We start from the raw sequence: 15,662 nt of genomic DNA, 5'->3' as shown, positions 1-15,662 counted from the left end.
TTGATACTGTTAAGTGCTTTGACACAATCTGTATTGTTAAAAGCGCTATATAAATAAAGGTGACTTGACTTGACTACAGTAATTGTGTATTTCGTCAGCTTATTTAGGCTAATAATATCCAAAAAAGAGCTAAGGAATCATATGATCAGGATGTCAAAATAAACAAAACTCTCACCTTTCAGAGGTGGTCTGTGCCTATTTGCAGCGTGTTTCTGTTTTTGCAGCACATTTCTTTATTTGGTTGTGTTGTGAGCATTTGCAGCGAAGATGTTTTCTTAATTTGCATGTGTTTTTTCATTTGCAGAGTGTTGAGCTCTCTTGGACACCGTCCATCGACCCACATTGACCAACCACTTGGTTTCATTCCCTGTACAGCGGGCTGAAAAAGCGCCGTTCTTACCTCACAGAACATGGGCAGCTTTTTGGCAAAATCCACGACACGAGTGATGGCGGGGGTGATAATTTTTGTAAACTGACTGAAGGCTTCTATGTCCACTTTGCTCCCCTCTGGTGGGTTGACGATGGGCGCAGAACCGATGTCCTCGGGCTGCAACGACAGGAAGGGGAGGGGCATCGAGCTCAGTAACACAGGCACTTTCAGGAAACCGACAATCACAGAGACGAAGGTGTGACACAGCAAATCCTCATTCCCCTCTAAAGCAGAGAAGGCCAGAGATACAGCAAGACACGTCATCGAAACAAGAGTGGAGCCCAGTTATTAAGAGGGAAAAGAGGAAAGAGGAGAAACTTAAACTAGAAGAAGATCAGAGCAGAGAAGCGTCTTTGATATCTCCTTCTGTGGGGAGCTTATTGACTAGGGTTATCCACTGAAATTTGAATGTTATCTTTATTTTCTTTTTTAAAGATTTGTGCCCTTCTGACCAGAAAAATGTGACGTGAAAGACAGAGCAAAAAAAACAAAAAAAACAAAGCCAGACTGAGGATCAAATGAAGACTGGGAGCCGAGTACAGCACAAAACCAGCCTGATGTTCCCCTTTGACGTTAGTCAATTATTCAGCTTTCCTCTTCTGTGTACACCTTCTTTCTGACACAGGGAGCAGAGATACACAAACACGCCAAACAAATGCCTTAAGCATTCAGCACGTCGATTTATCCGCAAAAAAAAAAAAAAAAAATGGAAGAAATGGAAGCAGCTGAGAATTTGAGAGAGCGTTTCTTTTGGATAAAAACATAAATAAATGTGTTTGCTCTGCTGGTTCTTACCTTGGCTTCCTTCACCCCCACTGCACTCTGGTCAGAAGTACAGAATAAATTACATGTTATTTCATTAAGTAGCATTGCTTCCTCGACCTGTTGGGCAATCAACAGGGATCGTGAAGTTTCAATGAAGAACCCGAGTCAACTAAAAAGAACAGGTTTAACTGGACAGGTGAGAGAGCAGACAGAAAGTGACAGTGAGATATTAAGGTCGTGTGGCGTTTCCATGGATTTCGAAGCTTTAAAATCATCTTGTATAATATTACGCACGGAATAACTGCGCATAGATTTTACTGTGGAATGGTTTAGGAAAACTAATTGTATGTTCTGCTACACATTTAGGACTGGGGTGATGTTGGCTTACTTTTGTGTGTTATTTTTAGCCCTTTGACAAACATTTCATGATATTTGCATGCTAGTGGCGTAACAGTCTGTTCAAACAGACACTGGGCTTCATTCACAAGTCAAAGCTATAAACAGTGTTGGGCAGTAACTAGTTACATGTAACTAAATTACGTCATTTGATTACAAAATAAGTGTAATTGCAATCAGTAACAGTTACTGAGACACACACACACACACATGCATGCACGCGCACAGATTTAATTGATATCTTTCATAAATTGCAGTGACTGCTTTAAACTATGAGACACCAATGTTTCAGGAGTTTAGGACACAGAATAGGGCACATGCTTGTTCGATAACTCTTTTATTTCCTATTGGGGTTTGTGTTTATTAAGATCAACTTTTTTTCCCAAGCTATTGTTAGATGGCAGTGTTTCCTGTCACAGGCATGCAAAGATTTGATTTCAAAAACAGTATCATAGCTGCTAAACTAGCTCTTGTTATGCTTTTAAATCTGTATTTAACCTCAGAATGATCTCAAAGTATGACTTATTTTGTGGTGGCTGTGCTTTAAAATTAAATGATTATAATCTTAATTCAAGGGATAAAGGATTTCAAAAGCGATAGTAATCAGTGTTGAACACTACTGTAAGGTGAACCCTGCCTGCTTTCAATGTTTCAAAATGATTTACAGTTGAAAACATTACAAATTTGAAAAGTAAATCAAATGTAATCAGTTACATTACTTTAATAAAGTAATTGAAATACACTTTTAGATAGGGTAACTTGTAATCTGTTACCCTTTTACATTTCCAAAGTAACCTTCCCAACACTGGCTATAAGGTTTGTTAAAACCATTTAATTCAATGCAGCTACTTCTGTAAGATTGTTTTATGAACAATTCACACAGAATTCGTTCTGCGCCATGTTTCATTAATGAGGTCCATTTTTGCTATAATTTAAATTGTTATTCAAAAAGTAAAAATCGAAATTATATGGACTAATAAACTATAGTGATGAGTAATATTTACATACTTAAAAAAAAAAATTTATTTCCGAGAACATTTTTGAGCAATGTTAACTTACTGAGTTTTGCAGGAGACAGAAATGAATTGAACTTACCAACTCTAATGTATTTTTTCTACTGAAGAGTAAGTGAAGTTTAATTGAACTTGTAGTGTTACAAATACAATAAAAAAAAACAAAAAAAGCGTATGTTGTTGTGCCTGGCTGCTCATAGAGCAAGACTGAAATTGCATTTTCGTGGTTTAAAAAATGCACACTTCAAATCAGAAAAGCTATTAAACCAACTGTATCTTAATGCTGTAACATTGCAGAACTGAAAAGTAAATGTAATGGCCAAATAATACATTTGACAGAGATGAAACGTAATCGCAAGCACTTTAAGAAGGCAACTAAACGTCTCATGGAAACCCACAGAAGTGTTAAAAGAGTCCTCAAACAGAGCTTCAATCTGTAGAGGAGAGTTAGATTCAAGAGTACAAGAGAACAATTAGAAACTGGGTTAGAGAAAGACAGAGAGAAGAAGATCAGAAGAGAAACAAACATGAGATAACAGTTTTGGTTTAGAAAAGAAGGACAAAGGTGTTCCATTAAAGTTAGTTCTGCTGCCTTTGTGGTAGAGACTCCAGCGTCCATCTAACACTCCCCTCTCTACAAGGAGATACAAAAACATGGACATATTAACATTGGGAACAGTGGTGAGGAAGGGCGTCGGAATTGTGTGGGAACGGTTGGGGAAGGGGAATCTATGGTTGTGGTAGGGTAAAAGAAGACAAAACTGAATCCCACCCAAAATAAAGAAACATCCTAAAACACAAGAAACATCGCTGTGATGCGCTCGTCAGGGAAGAGACCTCTCACCAGGAATTTGCGCTTCTGTTTCCAGTGGTTGCCTTGGGCGTTTGTGGCCATATGGGCCTCGGTGACGACCCGGATCAGCTCCCACTCCTCCTGCGTGGGCTCAGGTCGCTCCCACACCGTCTTCTGCCGCTCCTCGCGCCGCCGCCGCTCGCGGTTCTCCTCGATCAGCTTCCGCTTGGCTAGACGCTTACTGTCATCCAACACCACTGGAGGAACAACAACACGTTTGCACGAGCTACACACAGCAGCTAAAAGTTACGAATTAAATATCACGTAAAACATTTGCAAATAAAGCACCGTTTCCATCCAGTGTGTTGAAGAGAACAAAATCTTCACTTGCTGATTAACTTGCGCTAAATATCTCGAAGAAAAATAACATTTGCTGCAGTAGAAGGCACTAAAAATGACATCAATTACAAGCAGAGGCGGACGGTAGTGAAGTATTTTTACTTTACTCAAGTAAATTTAAAAAGTATCTGTTGTTTGAGTGTTTGTCTTTGGAAAACTTCACTGCAATAATGTCATACTTTTTACTGCACTACATTTCATAAATAAAATTTGTTGTTTTTTTACCTTTAATACTTAAGAACATTAAAAATGTAGCACTTTCTTGTACTCAAGTAAATCTTTGCACGCAGTTCTGGGTGTTAACTAGAATGAAGCACTTTTAATTAGCATGACAAAACTAGCATTTCAAATGCTTTTTTTCAGAATCAGACTGAGATTTATTGCCAGGTATGTTTATACATACGAGGGATTTGTTTTAGTGACAGAAGCTCCACAGTGCGACAGAATGACAGTGACAAGACAATAATAAACCAATATACAAAATAGAAAATGTGCAAAATCGAAAAAAAAAACAATGTACACAATAGGTATGTACAGGTATGTTAGGTGAAAATTTGAAATGTAATACCATTTTTGATGCGCATTAAGGAATTTATTCAGTAAAAGTGTTTCCGTCATAGTTCATGTGTATGTTTTCTTACCGGATAAGAAATTTATCCGACTTAGTTGGGCGTATGTGTTTTTTTATGCGCATTTTTAGAATTTATGCACATCTTGGCGTTTCCATCCAGAATTTTTTATGCAATATCCTAAATTGCGCATAAAAATAGGAACGGAAACGGAAGGACGGAAACATAGCTAATGTCTGTCTGTTTATCAACCAATCAAACACAAATTCAACTTTTTTGGCCGCTGCTGAGATGGTAAAGTGCCTGTATTTGCAGAAAGTGTGTTACTCACAGTCTGTTGCCATGCCAACAGCGATGCATTTCTTGAAGCGACATTCTTGGCACTGGTTGCGTGTGACTTTGTCAATGACGCACTTGCCCTCATACTTGCACGCGTATGTCGGGTTCAAGTTCTTCTGAATTGTGCGCCGAAAAAAACCCTTTAAAAACAAGAATTCATTTAATTGCTTAAGCATGAACCTTCCTAGAAATATCATAACGAAGTTCAAATAGAGTGTGATATGTGTGGCATGTAATAAATAGTGTAATTAATGCGTTATCCTAATTGGCAACATGGGCTGCAGTCCAATGCTCCGAAACAGTAGGGGGCCCCCCCGAGACAATTGTCTTTTGCGTCATAAATAGTGTTGCCAATCGTTCAGTATAATACAGAATCGTCTTTAAGGCGTCAGAGAAGCGTTACGTATTAAAGCTATACAGAACCATACAAATAACAAATTAATTATTATTTTTACAAATCATTGTTTGAATTGCGAATGGTGACCATCCTCTGCCGCCTATCGCTCCCGCTTCACAGCGAGTGTGTTTTGATTTCTTCAAATCAGTTTGGGCGAATGCAGAGACGTGATTACTGATCGTAAGCACAACATCCAGCTAGAAAACATACAATCTACCTGAGGGAAGACGTCTTTCACTATTGTAAGTTAATGTTGTTAAATAGAGAAACAAAATGATACATTTAGCGTATTCTTAACTTGGACCTCATTATTGAAAAACAATTTCAAGCTCCAAAAGCACTCTACATGTTCTCTTTCATTGAAAAACATGTTAATTTTCATGCATTCATTTTGCAATAAAATTTTAGTTAATTTTTAGTTAAAAATTCTTTATTGACTTACGTTTCATAGACGTTCAGTTGTGCTTTCAAATGTTATGCCATAATGCATGTATATAATTTGACAGTTTCCACCTCCTAAATTATTACACCTATTACAATTTTGCCGTCACAATTCAATAGTGGTAAAATTTACTCAGGCCAGTGGTTTGTGTAACGTGCATGACATTTTTTGTATGACGGATGAGGATTTAATTGAGGAATTCTCTTTGAAGGAGAGCAGGAAGAAGCCCTTTTAGTGGTGAGTGATATTTAATTCATTTTATTTGCAGGGCTTTCTGATTTGTAAGATTATAACTCGATAATATTGTTTAATTTATGTAAATGATTTTTAGCCTATATGGGATAATGACGTGTGCATTGAGTTATTTTTATAACCCCGCAAAGGCTTAATGCAGTAATTAATGCACATTTTAAAAAAAATATGTAAAAATAGGGTGCAGTACTGTGTTGATCTGAAGGAATCTTCCGTAATGATTTTTAACGGATGGTTGTTTTTCTTATTCTGCATTGCATTGTGTTGTGTTTTAGGGTTTAGGAAATATCTGTAAGTTTAACAGAAAATGACCAGTGCATTTTTCTACAGATTTATTTATACAGTGTGCTTTTCTAAGAGAAGAGAATGGCTGAAGCACTCACTTTGCAGCCCTCACAGGTAATGCAGCGGTAATGATAACCAGTCGCTTTGTCCCCACACACAACACACAGCTCATCCTTGTCCAGATAACTTGGTATGTACCCTATAAGAAGTTACAGATACAGTCATAAACACATTACAATAAAATAAGCAAATTTAACCTGAAAATAGATAAAATTGTAAAGTTTTAAAACTACACAAAAACTCATGGCACTCTAAATTTACCATCAAACAGGAAAATGATTCAATTATAACAGCTACATTTAGAAAGTGTGACTAAATAATGTATAGTCTGTGCAAATAATGAAAAGTATAGTAGAAAATAGAGCAATGTGAGAAAGACGAGAAATAAAAAATAGAGGAAAAAATATAATTTTAGCAGAATGCTTTTATATTGAGACAGAAACACAAGGAAATACAAGTTAAGGCACACATAAGTTTAGGCAGCTTGCAGCAGCTCACAAATCAATCTGATCAATGAGTCTTTGGTGGAGGTCAGGAGGAGGACATGAGCTCAAACCTTCTGTTCCTCTGTCTGTGTCCTTACAAATCAATACCACATACAATACCACAAACCTCCATCCTACACTGAAGATCAATACACTACACAATGTAGCTCCAGTACAGTCTCTTCAAGTTCAGTTCAGAAGACTAACTCAGCAGCTTTACTATACCGTAATAAAAGCTTGTCCAATACTTACTAACAGTGTTGGGGGGGTGGTGATGCATTACAAGTAACATGAGTTACGAAACCAGATTACTTAACGTTTTAAGTTACTAGCAAAGTAACACATTTACAAGAAAATATCTGAATTGCTATTTCAAACGATTTTTTCCCTTTGTTTCCCCATGTATTGACTGACAGCTCTCCTGTCCACATGTTGAGAGAAATTGGGAGTTAGTGCAGAGGAACATGATGTTAGACTAGATCTAGACTAAATGTGAACATGCATTTACTCATCTCAAGCACACACAAACAGATTCAGTACTCCTCGAAATAAATCAAAACAGTGAAATGTTAAATCAGAATGTGAATGCAATAATTAAATATGTTATCCTTTTGGATTTAATCCAATTATATTAACCAAAGTCTTTCTTGCTGACCTTCTATGATCCAATTCAACCATACTAATGAGCAAACATTACTTTAGACAAACATAACATAAGCCCAGCCCAGATAAGAAAAGGTAATGCGCAACTTTCCATAAAAAGTAACACATTAGTTACTTTTACTTTACTTTTAGTTACTTTTTATGGAGTAACGTAATATTGTAATGCATTACTTTTAAAAGTAACTTTCCTCAACACTGCTCGCAAGCATTGATGTATATTTCTTAGTGGCACTCATGAAGGATAGAACAGAGAACACAGACATGAAATGGCAGCAAAAACTATTCAGGCTCTTAAGCCACACTTAAAAATTGTTGAATATCATTGCACTAAAATGAAGTTATCAAAGCAAGTGTCAAGCCAAGTTGTTCGGTTTCACATAAAATCATAGTGTTTTCAACAATGTTACTAATGCGATGAACTAAACATGTGGTTACTCAGCTAGAACCTCCGAGGAAAACTGACTTCACACATCCACTACAAAAACAAATCACCCAAACACCAGCTGATTACAAGTCCCTGAAAAACGTCTCAAATGAAGTTAGTCCTGAGAAAAACTCCTTCAGCTTGTCCTCAGTATCGATTGCAATGATCCAAATTCTACTTAGGACTGCCGTACATCTAAATCAATCCCAAACGGCAAGACAATAAAACACTACTTTTAAAGTTGTCGATCAAAATAAAGTTCATTTGCAAAAACAGATAACCCATGTTTTTTCATTGTGCATTCCAATCAATCTCAATCAAACTGCAGTTGGGTTATTTTGATTAGGTTCAAAAATTAACTAAAAAAAACTGCAATAAAAACATGATTGTTGAAAATGGTAAAAAACGGCATTATCTGTTTTTGCAAATTTAAACAGAATTTACTGACGATAATTGCTGAGTACATTATTTTTGGACTGAGATATTAGACTATTACACATGTAACAGTGGCAAACAGGCATCCACCTAAAATCATGCCAATTATAAGCTCAAGAACAGCTCAAGAAAAGACAAAACTCTGGCACCCGACAGCACCTCAATGCTTCTCCTAGAGCTTGCGATACCTTTCTTGTGCGGCCCCTGCATCCACTGCATCTGAGAGAAGTCCGGCCTGCCGTCGGAGTAGTAGTCTGGTTGGTGGTAGTGACTGAGAGGCACATCCATAGAGCACAACTCGCTCTTGAATACAGGGTTGCCCCCAGTGAACGGGCACCCGTAGGGCTGGCTGGGTGGCCAGGCCTGCTCCATGTTGGGGGGATGATGGTGTAACGGCTGCGGCTCACAGCGAGCGAAACCCGGCCCTTCGCCAGCGTACATGCAATACTCGCCTCCGGGAGGCACCGCATATCCCCCGCTCACACCGTGGCCTATGTCATACACGTCTGACATGCAGTAATTCATTACGAAAATCTTCAAAGGCACAACCACACACAAAAAATATTAAAAAATTTCAAGTTAACACGACGTCAACGTCTGAGCTCAATGCACTTGAGCAGAATGCGATCGTCGGTTGCATTGGCGACATGAAGTCGTGAAGCAAACTGCGTGAAAATTGACTGGAGGACACCGGGTCTTATATATGGAGAATCCACCCGCCCCACTCGCCCCTCGCCCTGCCAAATTGGGTGGAAGATTTCTGAGCACGCTCTCTTAATCTGACACCGGACAAATCCAAGAGGTTGAACAGCCGGGGGACACTTCCTCAGACGGAAGGCCGTCATGTGCATGACGCACCTTCGAACAGATCAGGCCACGCTAATGTCGCCATCAGACCCAGCCTGGGTAAAATGGGGAGATTACAATCACAATCCCAAAAAGCTGAAGTTTATTGATTTCAGATATGAAGCGCTGGTCTTAAACTGTGATCAGTCATATTGATTGTAATTAGGCCTAATCCTAAATGGAGTTACTCGTGACACATGTGAGGGTTTCAGACATGGGTGGCATTTACTGATGCATAACGTCAAGGAAATGACCATGCAATGAATAAAATGTGGACCTGTCCTGTCATCAGACCATTTACTGTCCTATAGAAGAACACACTTTTATACATGCACACAGAATCAGATAGAAGATTATTTCTTTTGAAGTTTTTGTTCATACAAACAAACAAAATGTGCTGATAGTTGTGTACTTGCAATGGAAGTATACTAGAAGACTAGTCATATATATATATACATATTTTGGTTACACTTTATTTTAAGGTGTCTTTGTTACAGTGTAATTATACACTTAAGTACTGAGTAATATTAATTAACTACATGTACTTTCTATATGGTTAGGGTTATTTGCATGCAATTATGTATAATTTATTGTTAGTATAATAGTAAGTACATGTAGCGTGTAACAAGGACACCTTAAAATAAAGTGTTACCCATATTTTTCATCTGAAAAAAATAAATAAATTAGGAGAAACACTTTACAGTAAGGTTCCATTTGTTAACTATATTTAATGCATTAATTAACATTAACTGACAATAAGCAATAATCACAGTATTTATTTTTATTTGTTAAAGTTAGTTAATAAAAATACAACTGTTCATTAGCACAAGTCCATTGGGTAACATTAATAGATACAACTTTTGATTTTAATAATGTATTAGTAAATGTTGGAATAAACATGAAGAATTAATAAATGCTTTAGAAGTATTTTTCAGTGTTAATGTTAACTAATCTTAACAAATGGAACCTTATTGTAAAGTGTTACCAAATTAGGACAGCATTCCTTTACACTTTATTTTAAGGTGTCCTTGTTACAGTATAATTATACATTTAAGTACTGAGTAATATTAATTAACTACATGCACTTACTATATGGTTAGGGTTAGGATTAGGGTCTGGTTTAGGGGTACTTTCATGTAATTATACATCATTTATTGTTATTATAGTAGTAAGTACTTGTAACATGTTGTACCTAACATTCTTTTGTAATCTCAACTGTAATAAAAATGTAACTTCTATATAATTTCTTCTATATAACTTCTAAATGCATTATGAAATCCATTAAACTGCCACCACACATTGTTTTCAGCCAGCAAGGCAATTTATTTTTTACTCTCCCCAGCTTCAATCACTGTCTACATACTGAAGTATCAGTAAAAAAGTCACTAAAAAATCTTCAGGAATATACAATAAAACAGTGCTCTGTGGTGGAAACTGGGTTATGATGCTGAGAGTTAAGACAGCCAAAGTGAGCAGCAGGTAACAGCTGTTTTTAGCAAGGGCTCCTGAGGCAAAGCCCCTCCACAACACAGCCTGATACCAGTTTAACTTTTTGATGAGGTGACTGTCTCACATAAGCCTAATCTTCACAGGGATTTCATAAAGACTTTAACCGACATAAACAACATTCAGACACATTAGCACACATCTGAACAATCTGTCTCTGCTCTGTGCTTGAACAAAAAAACACAACCTCCAAATATCTACAAGATATGTTTTCAGCATGTGTGATTTATACTGATATAGAATACATCAAAACACCACAAAACACATATAAGAAATCTTGAAAAGCTTTAGTATAGGAACCAATTCTCAATATTAACTAGTTGCTTATTAGCATGCCTATATTAACATATTGGCTGTTTATTAGTGCTTATAAAGCACATATTCTGCATCCCTAATCTTACACAACACCTAAATTTAACAACTACCTTTGTACTACTATTCATAAGCAGCGAATGTATTGAGTTTATTGAGGCAAAAGTCACATTTAATGGTTTGTTAATAGCGAGAATTGGACCATCAATGCTTTATTGATTTATTTTTTTTAACTGAGTGGGTGCAAATGGTTAAAGTGCTCTAGATCTTGATAGGTAAACTGCATTAAACAGCTAGCGTTCTGGATTAGAGCCTGTGCTCTTTGACAGCCCTTCGCCACTTTGGGCATTTCCACTTAACTGCATACGATCATTATCCAATTGTAAAGGATTTCTATGCCCAGTAATTAAAATATCCAGGACTGTTAATGTTCTTGACATTGCAAATGTTAACCCTCAACATCCAAACCCAATACATCAGAACAGGTTTAAAACAAACACTTACAGTTACTTTGGACTGCAGTTATCATAACATAAAATCTTACTGAAGAAGAAAAATGACAAACTTACCAAAAATAACACACCTAGATTTAAGGAAGAAACGTCCTCTCACAATCCCAACCGCAGCCTTCTCAATACCTCAAAGATGATTGATCCATCACAGACCACTGGAGATCTGAAAGTTACCAAATAATCAAGAACTTGTTTTTCAAACACCTCCATAGCCCTACTGCTCACTCTCGGTCGCTGGTTTATGTAGGAACTGTGTGTTCAGTTTGGCAGGTCTGAGTGATTATGCACCGACTAGCGTGTTTTCCACCAATTTATTCCCTCTGGGATCAATCACTTGAGGTCCTGGGGTTCAAGGCTGGTCATGTTCAGTTTTCAGATGGTGGCCCTCATAGCACTGGGGATAGGGCCTGGGTTGACATGGCTTCCTGAGCCAGATGTCCCCAGTGTTACCTGAACAGAGAGCCTCGCTGAGGCCACCTTAAACACACGGCCAGGGTGACCTGAGGGAAAGACCAAAACAACACGCTCTCATCCCTACAAGACTCCCCAGCCTCACCGATGACTCCCAACAACACAAAGACAAAAGATCCACAGCGAGAGACTCGTGATGACTCAATGTGATTTACAAGAGAATCAAAGCTACAAGCTGTCACGGCAAGAGGCCTTGATCAATACTATTAGTGATCTAGACATAACTGATCAATATGGTTACTGATCTAGACATAATTCAGCCACTGTTTAGAGCAAATCAATTAACTAATCATCTTAATTTCATAATCTGCACCAAATGAAGACCAGTGTCAGGCAGAATATCTTCATTCAGTGTACTGGTAAAATGGAAAGAAAGACTGGTAATAAAACAAGCTTTGTCTGCGAGAATGCAACTTTTGTAAGAAAATCACTTTATTATAGGGAGCAATTCTCACTATTAACTAGTTGCTTATTAGCATGCCTAATAGTGCACATATTCCCCATGATCATATTCTACATCCCTAATCCTACCCAATACCTAAACATAACAACTACCTTAATAACTATTAATAAGCAGCAAATTGGGAGTTTATTGAGGCAAAAGTCATAGGTTATTGGTTTATTAATGGTGAGAATTGGACCTTAAAATAAAGTGTGACCAAAACATGTATTGCCACAACGATAAGCTCTTTTCCAAATCTCAGTGAGCTGCCTTCCTAGATCGCATTTTAAGGTATAAAAGCACATTTTCATTCAAAACAAGCAAAATGAGGCTGCCTTATGAGTTACCTCTTATTACCCTAAATCTTAAGCAGCACTGCATGAATAGGTTGCAGAAAAGATCATCCTAGAACTCAGTGTGACAAGCTCTAATCATTAATTACAGAGCAATTTTGCATTTAATAGTGGCAATAAATAAATTACAAAAAAAAACAACAACATTATTTCGCCAAAAATGTGCAATTTTTTTTAGAGCTTATTATCCACCTTTTTCCTACGCCCAGTGAAGCTTTGTGCAAATTATGGAAGAACATTTTGTCAACAATCAGCAAAAGGTTCGCTCTATGAATGCAATAATAATAATTTTCCAAAACTGGGTACAATGAGTTGACATTATTTTACTCACCCTTCAACCATCGAGCATTAAAAGGAAATTTGAAAGTGTAAACTCATTAACAAATGAGTACATTTAAGTAACAAATTTCAACATAGCACGGATAACTCCTAAAGATCCTCCTTCTATCCGCAGCAATATTATGGATGTGTTACATATCATAGTAATATATGTCTATATTTCGTAACAATGACATTTTACAGCATCCGTGTGGAAACAAACCCGGAAAGAGACGTAAGGATTTGGGGAAAAACTTTTTACGCTTCTTAGTGTATTTCAGGAAATTATTCATGGTTTATATCATACATTTTATTTGGGAGAGCAGACCAAGAATGCACAGTATGTGTTGGGTTTTTTTATTACTCACAGCAGAATACAAAGGAAACATGAAAATAATCATGAGGAAAATAATGCAGCGGGCTAGATGTTGTTATATCACGTCACATTAATACACCAAATGTTGCGTTATTCTCCTGACTTCTGAAATTAGAAAATGAATGAAAATTTACAGCCCATTCAGTCAAAATGATGGATAAGGATTATTTGTAGTGCAGTCTTATGATTTGTTGCAGTCTTTTTGAGCGGAACTTTCCCAAAAAAAGTGCCTCCCATTATTAAAAAAAAAAAAAAAATGTGGATAGTCTTACATGTGGAAATGCTACAGGCTTGCTCGCTCTGTCAACCACATTATTTATTGTAAGAATGTTTAAATGACAGCCGCTTCCAGTTATATTAGTGGCACAAAAAAATTCATTATACTCACATTATTATAATTAACCATTTTTATCATTTTAAGCATACTGAGCACATATAGTTTTACAGTTTACTGCCCTTAGCATCACACACACCAATGCTCCAGCCTAGGACGATTGCTCTTAGACAGGACCGTGAATAAGAGAGAAAGTCACTGAAAGCATCAGTCCTCAAGCCTGTCTCAGTGGCATCCACAAGCTTTGCATGACCATAAGAGGAATAAAATTAGTGTGTATAAGTTAATCAAGTGATGTTTTCTAAATATCCTCTCTAATGAGCTCCACAAAGGCAATAAGATCTTCCAACACAACTGAACCAAAGAAATCTATTGCACTATTAGTGCAACTCAGATGCGTTTCAACCATGCAGAGTTGATCAAGCTTGACCACACTGCAAAACCCCCACATAACCTGCAGGACCCAGTTGAATTAAAACCAGAATTTGTCTTTCCATAGAAATATGCATCTACAGCCATATGTCTCACATTGTTAAGTTTCCTTTGGGAACAACACTTGGTCAATGAGGCGATGATACTTGCAAGCAGGGGGTTATGAGAAAAATTGAAAATGACACTTAGTGTCAAAAGGGTTGCCACCCCTGCTTAACTCCTAACGCTAAAGACAAGCAGGGCTGTGAACAAGGCAGGATGGAGGATTAGGAGGTTAATTAGAGGGTCAGAAGTAATCTCTATCTCACAGGATCAACAGAAAGCTAACCAGATGCAGATATGTGGACAAGAACCTGAGCGAACTGGTCGACAGCATCTGGGATCTATACCAGTCAAAATGGGTTCAAGTATAGTCACATTTATTTACATCAAGCTTTATATACTACAGATTGTTTCAAAACAACTTCTCAGTAATACATAGGACAATAACCACATTAATTCTGTAAAATGAGTCAATTATTAAACAAATTCAACTTGCAAAGCAGCTCTACAGAGGATAATAGATTCAGCTCAATTCAGTAACAATGAAAGTGTTGCAATATTAGTGTTATCCTCATGCTCAATTCAGTTCAAATTTAGCTTTCATCCAAGAAGCATAATATTAATTGAATATTAATTGTGCAAAGATAATTCTAGGGAAACGAAAAGGACTGTCTTTGGGACCAGAATTAGAAAATAACTGTCAGCCGGATGCCTGCGGCAGATTTCAGGTTTCTAAAATGTACATATCACTAGGCAAAAGACTAAAGAGGTTCAGGTTTGTGTGTCTGTAACTGGATGCCTCTCTTCAGATCGGCCTGCCAAAAACATCAGGATTAAAGTCTATTGGGATGAAAGTCTATCTTTGGGTGCAAAGGTGCTTTCTGTTCGACCTATAAATAAATCTGGGTAACATTTTATTTTAATGTGTCCTTGTTACATGTTACATGTACTTACTATTATAATAACAATACATTATACATAATTACATGCAAGTAACCCTAAGCCAAACCCTAATCCTAACCATACAGTAAGTACATGTAATTCAATTCAATTGCATTCAAGTTTATTTGTATAGCGCTTTTCACGATACAAATCATTACAAAGCAGCTTTAAAGAAAATTGAAAGTTTCTACATTATATATTTAGGAGTAGGTTATTAGTGTTGACTATGGCAGAAATGTAGAGTAAGAATCATGCAGATAGTTACAAATTACATGTAATAAAACAGATGGTGAACACTATTAACTGCAATGTAGAGCCCTGCACGGGCCTCAAATTTAGGCCCTAGCCCGGCCCGTGTCCGACAGCTTATCAGAAGGCCCGAGTCCGACCCGAGCCTGTCTTTTTTTTTCCCCTTCTCCTAAAACAGTTTATACTACTGTTTCGGCTATTAAAATAGTTCAGTTTTGTGTGTAATGGCAAAATTATATTTTGTTTAGTTTTTTTAAGTTAATTTAGAAAAACGTTTGGAGCATTTTTTGTTCGTTAAATAGCCTATAAGTTTTAGTTTTTTTTAAGTAAAGACCAAGCGGCCAGCGGCTTGAGCTGATCATAGCCTATGTTTGATCAAT

General features: G+C 37.1%; 1 protein-coding gene across 7 annotated transcripts in view; it reads right to left on the bottom strand.

Annotated features, from left to right (window-relative positions):
- LOC306885548 (thyroid hormone receptor beta-like) overlaps nucleotides 1-15,662 on the bottom strand; it is a 128,921-nt gene that overhangs the window by 9,439 nt on the left and 103,820 nt on the right. For 3 of the 7 annotated variants that reach the window (XM_079442151.1, XM_079442149.1, XM_079442150.1), the window contains 5 exons: nucleotides 6,179-6,279; nucleotides 4,697-4,844; nucleotides 3,449-3,654; nucleotides 1,226-1,312; nucleotides 401-547 (listed from right to left, as the gene is read on the bottom strand). In XM_079442151.1, the coding sequence (XP_079298277.1) occupies nucleotides 401-547; nucleotides 1,226-1,312; nucleotides 3,449-3,654; nucleotides 4,697-4,844; nucleotides 6,179-6,279 (689 nt within the window). The remainder of the gene's footprint in view (nucleotides 1-400; nucleotides 548-1,225; nucleotides 1,313-3,448; nucleotides 3,655-4,696; nucleotides 4,845-6,178; nucleotides 6,280-15,662) is intronic. The other 4 variants (XM_079442153.1, XM_079442154.1, XM_079442152.1 and 1 more) reach the window with 3 other exon arrangements.

This window comes from Barbus barbus, assembly GCF_936440315.1.
Source record: "Barbus barbus genome assembly, chromosome: 19".
In the NCBI taxonomy this organism is placed as follows: Eukaryota; Metazoa; Chordata; class Actinopteri; order Cypriniformes; family Cyprinidae; genus Barbus; species Barbus barbus.
This window is presented reverse-complemented; position numbering and strand designations above follow the sequence as displayed.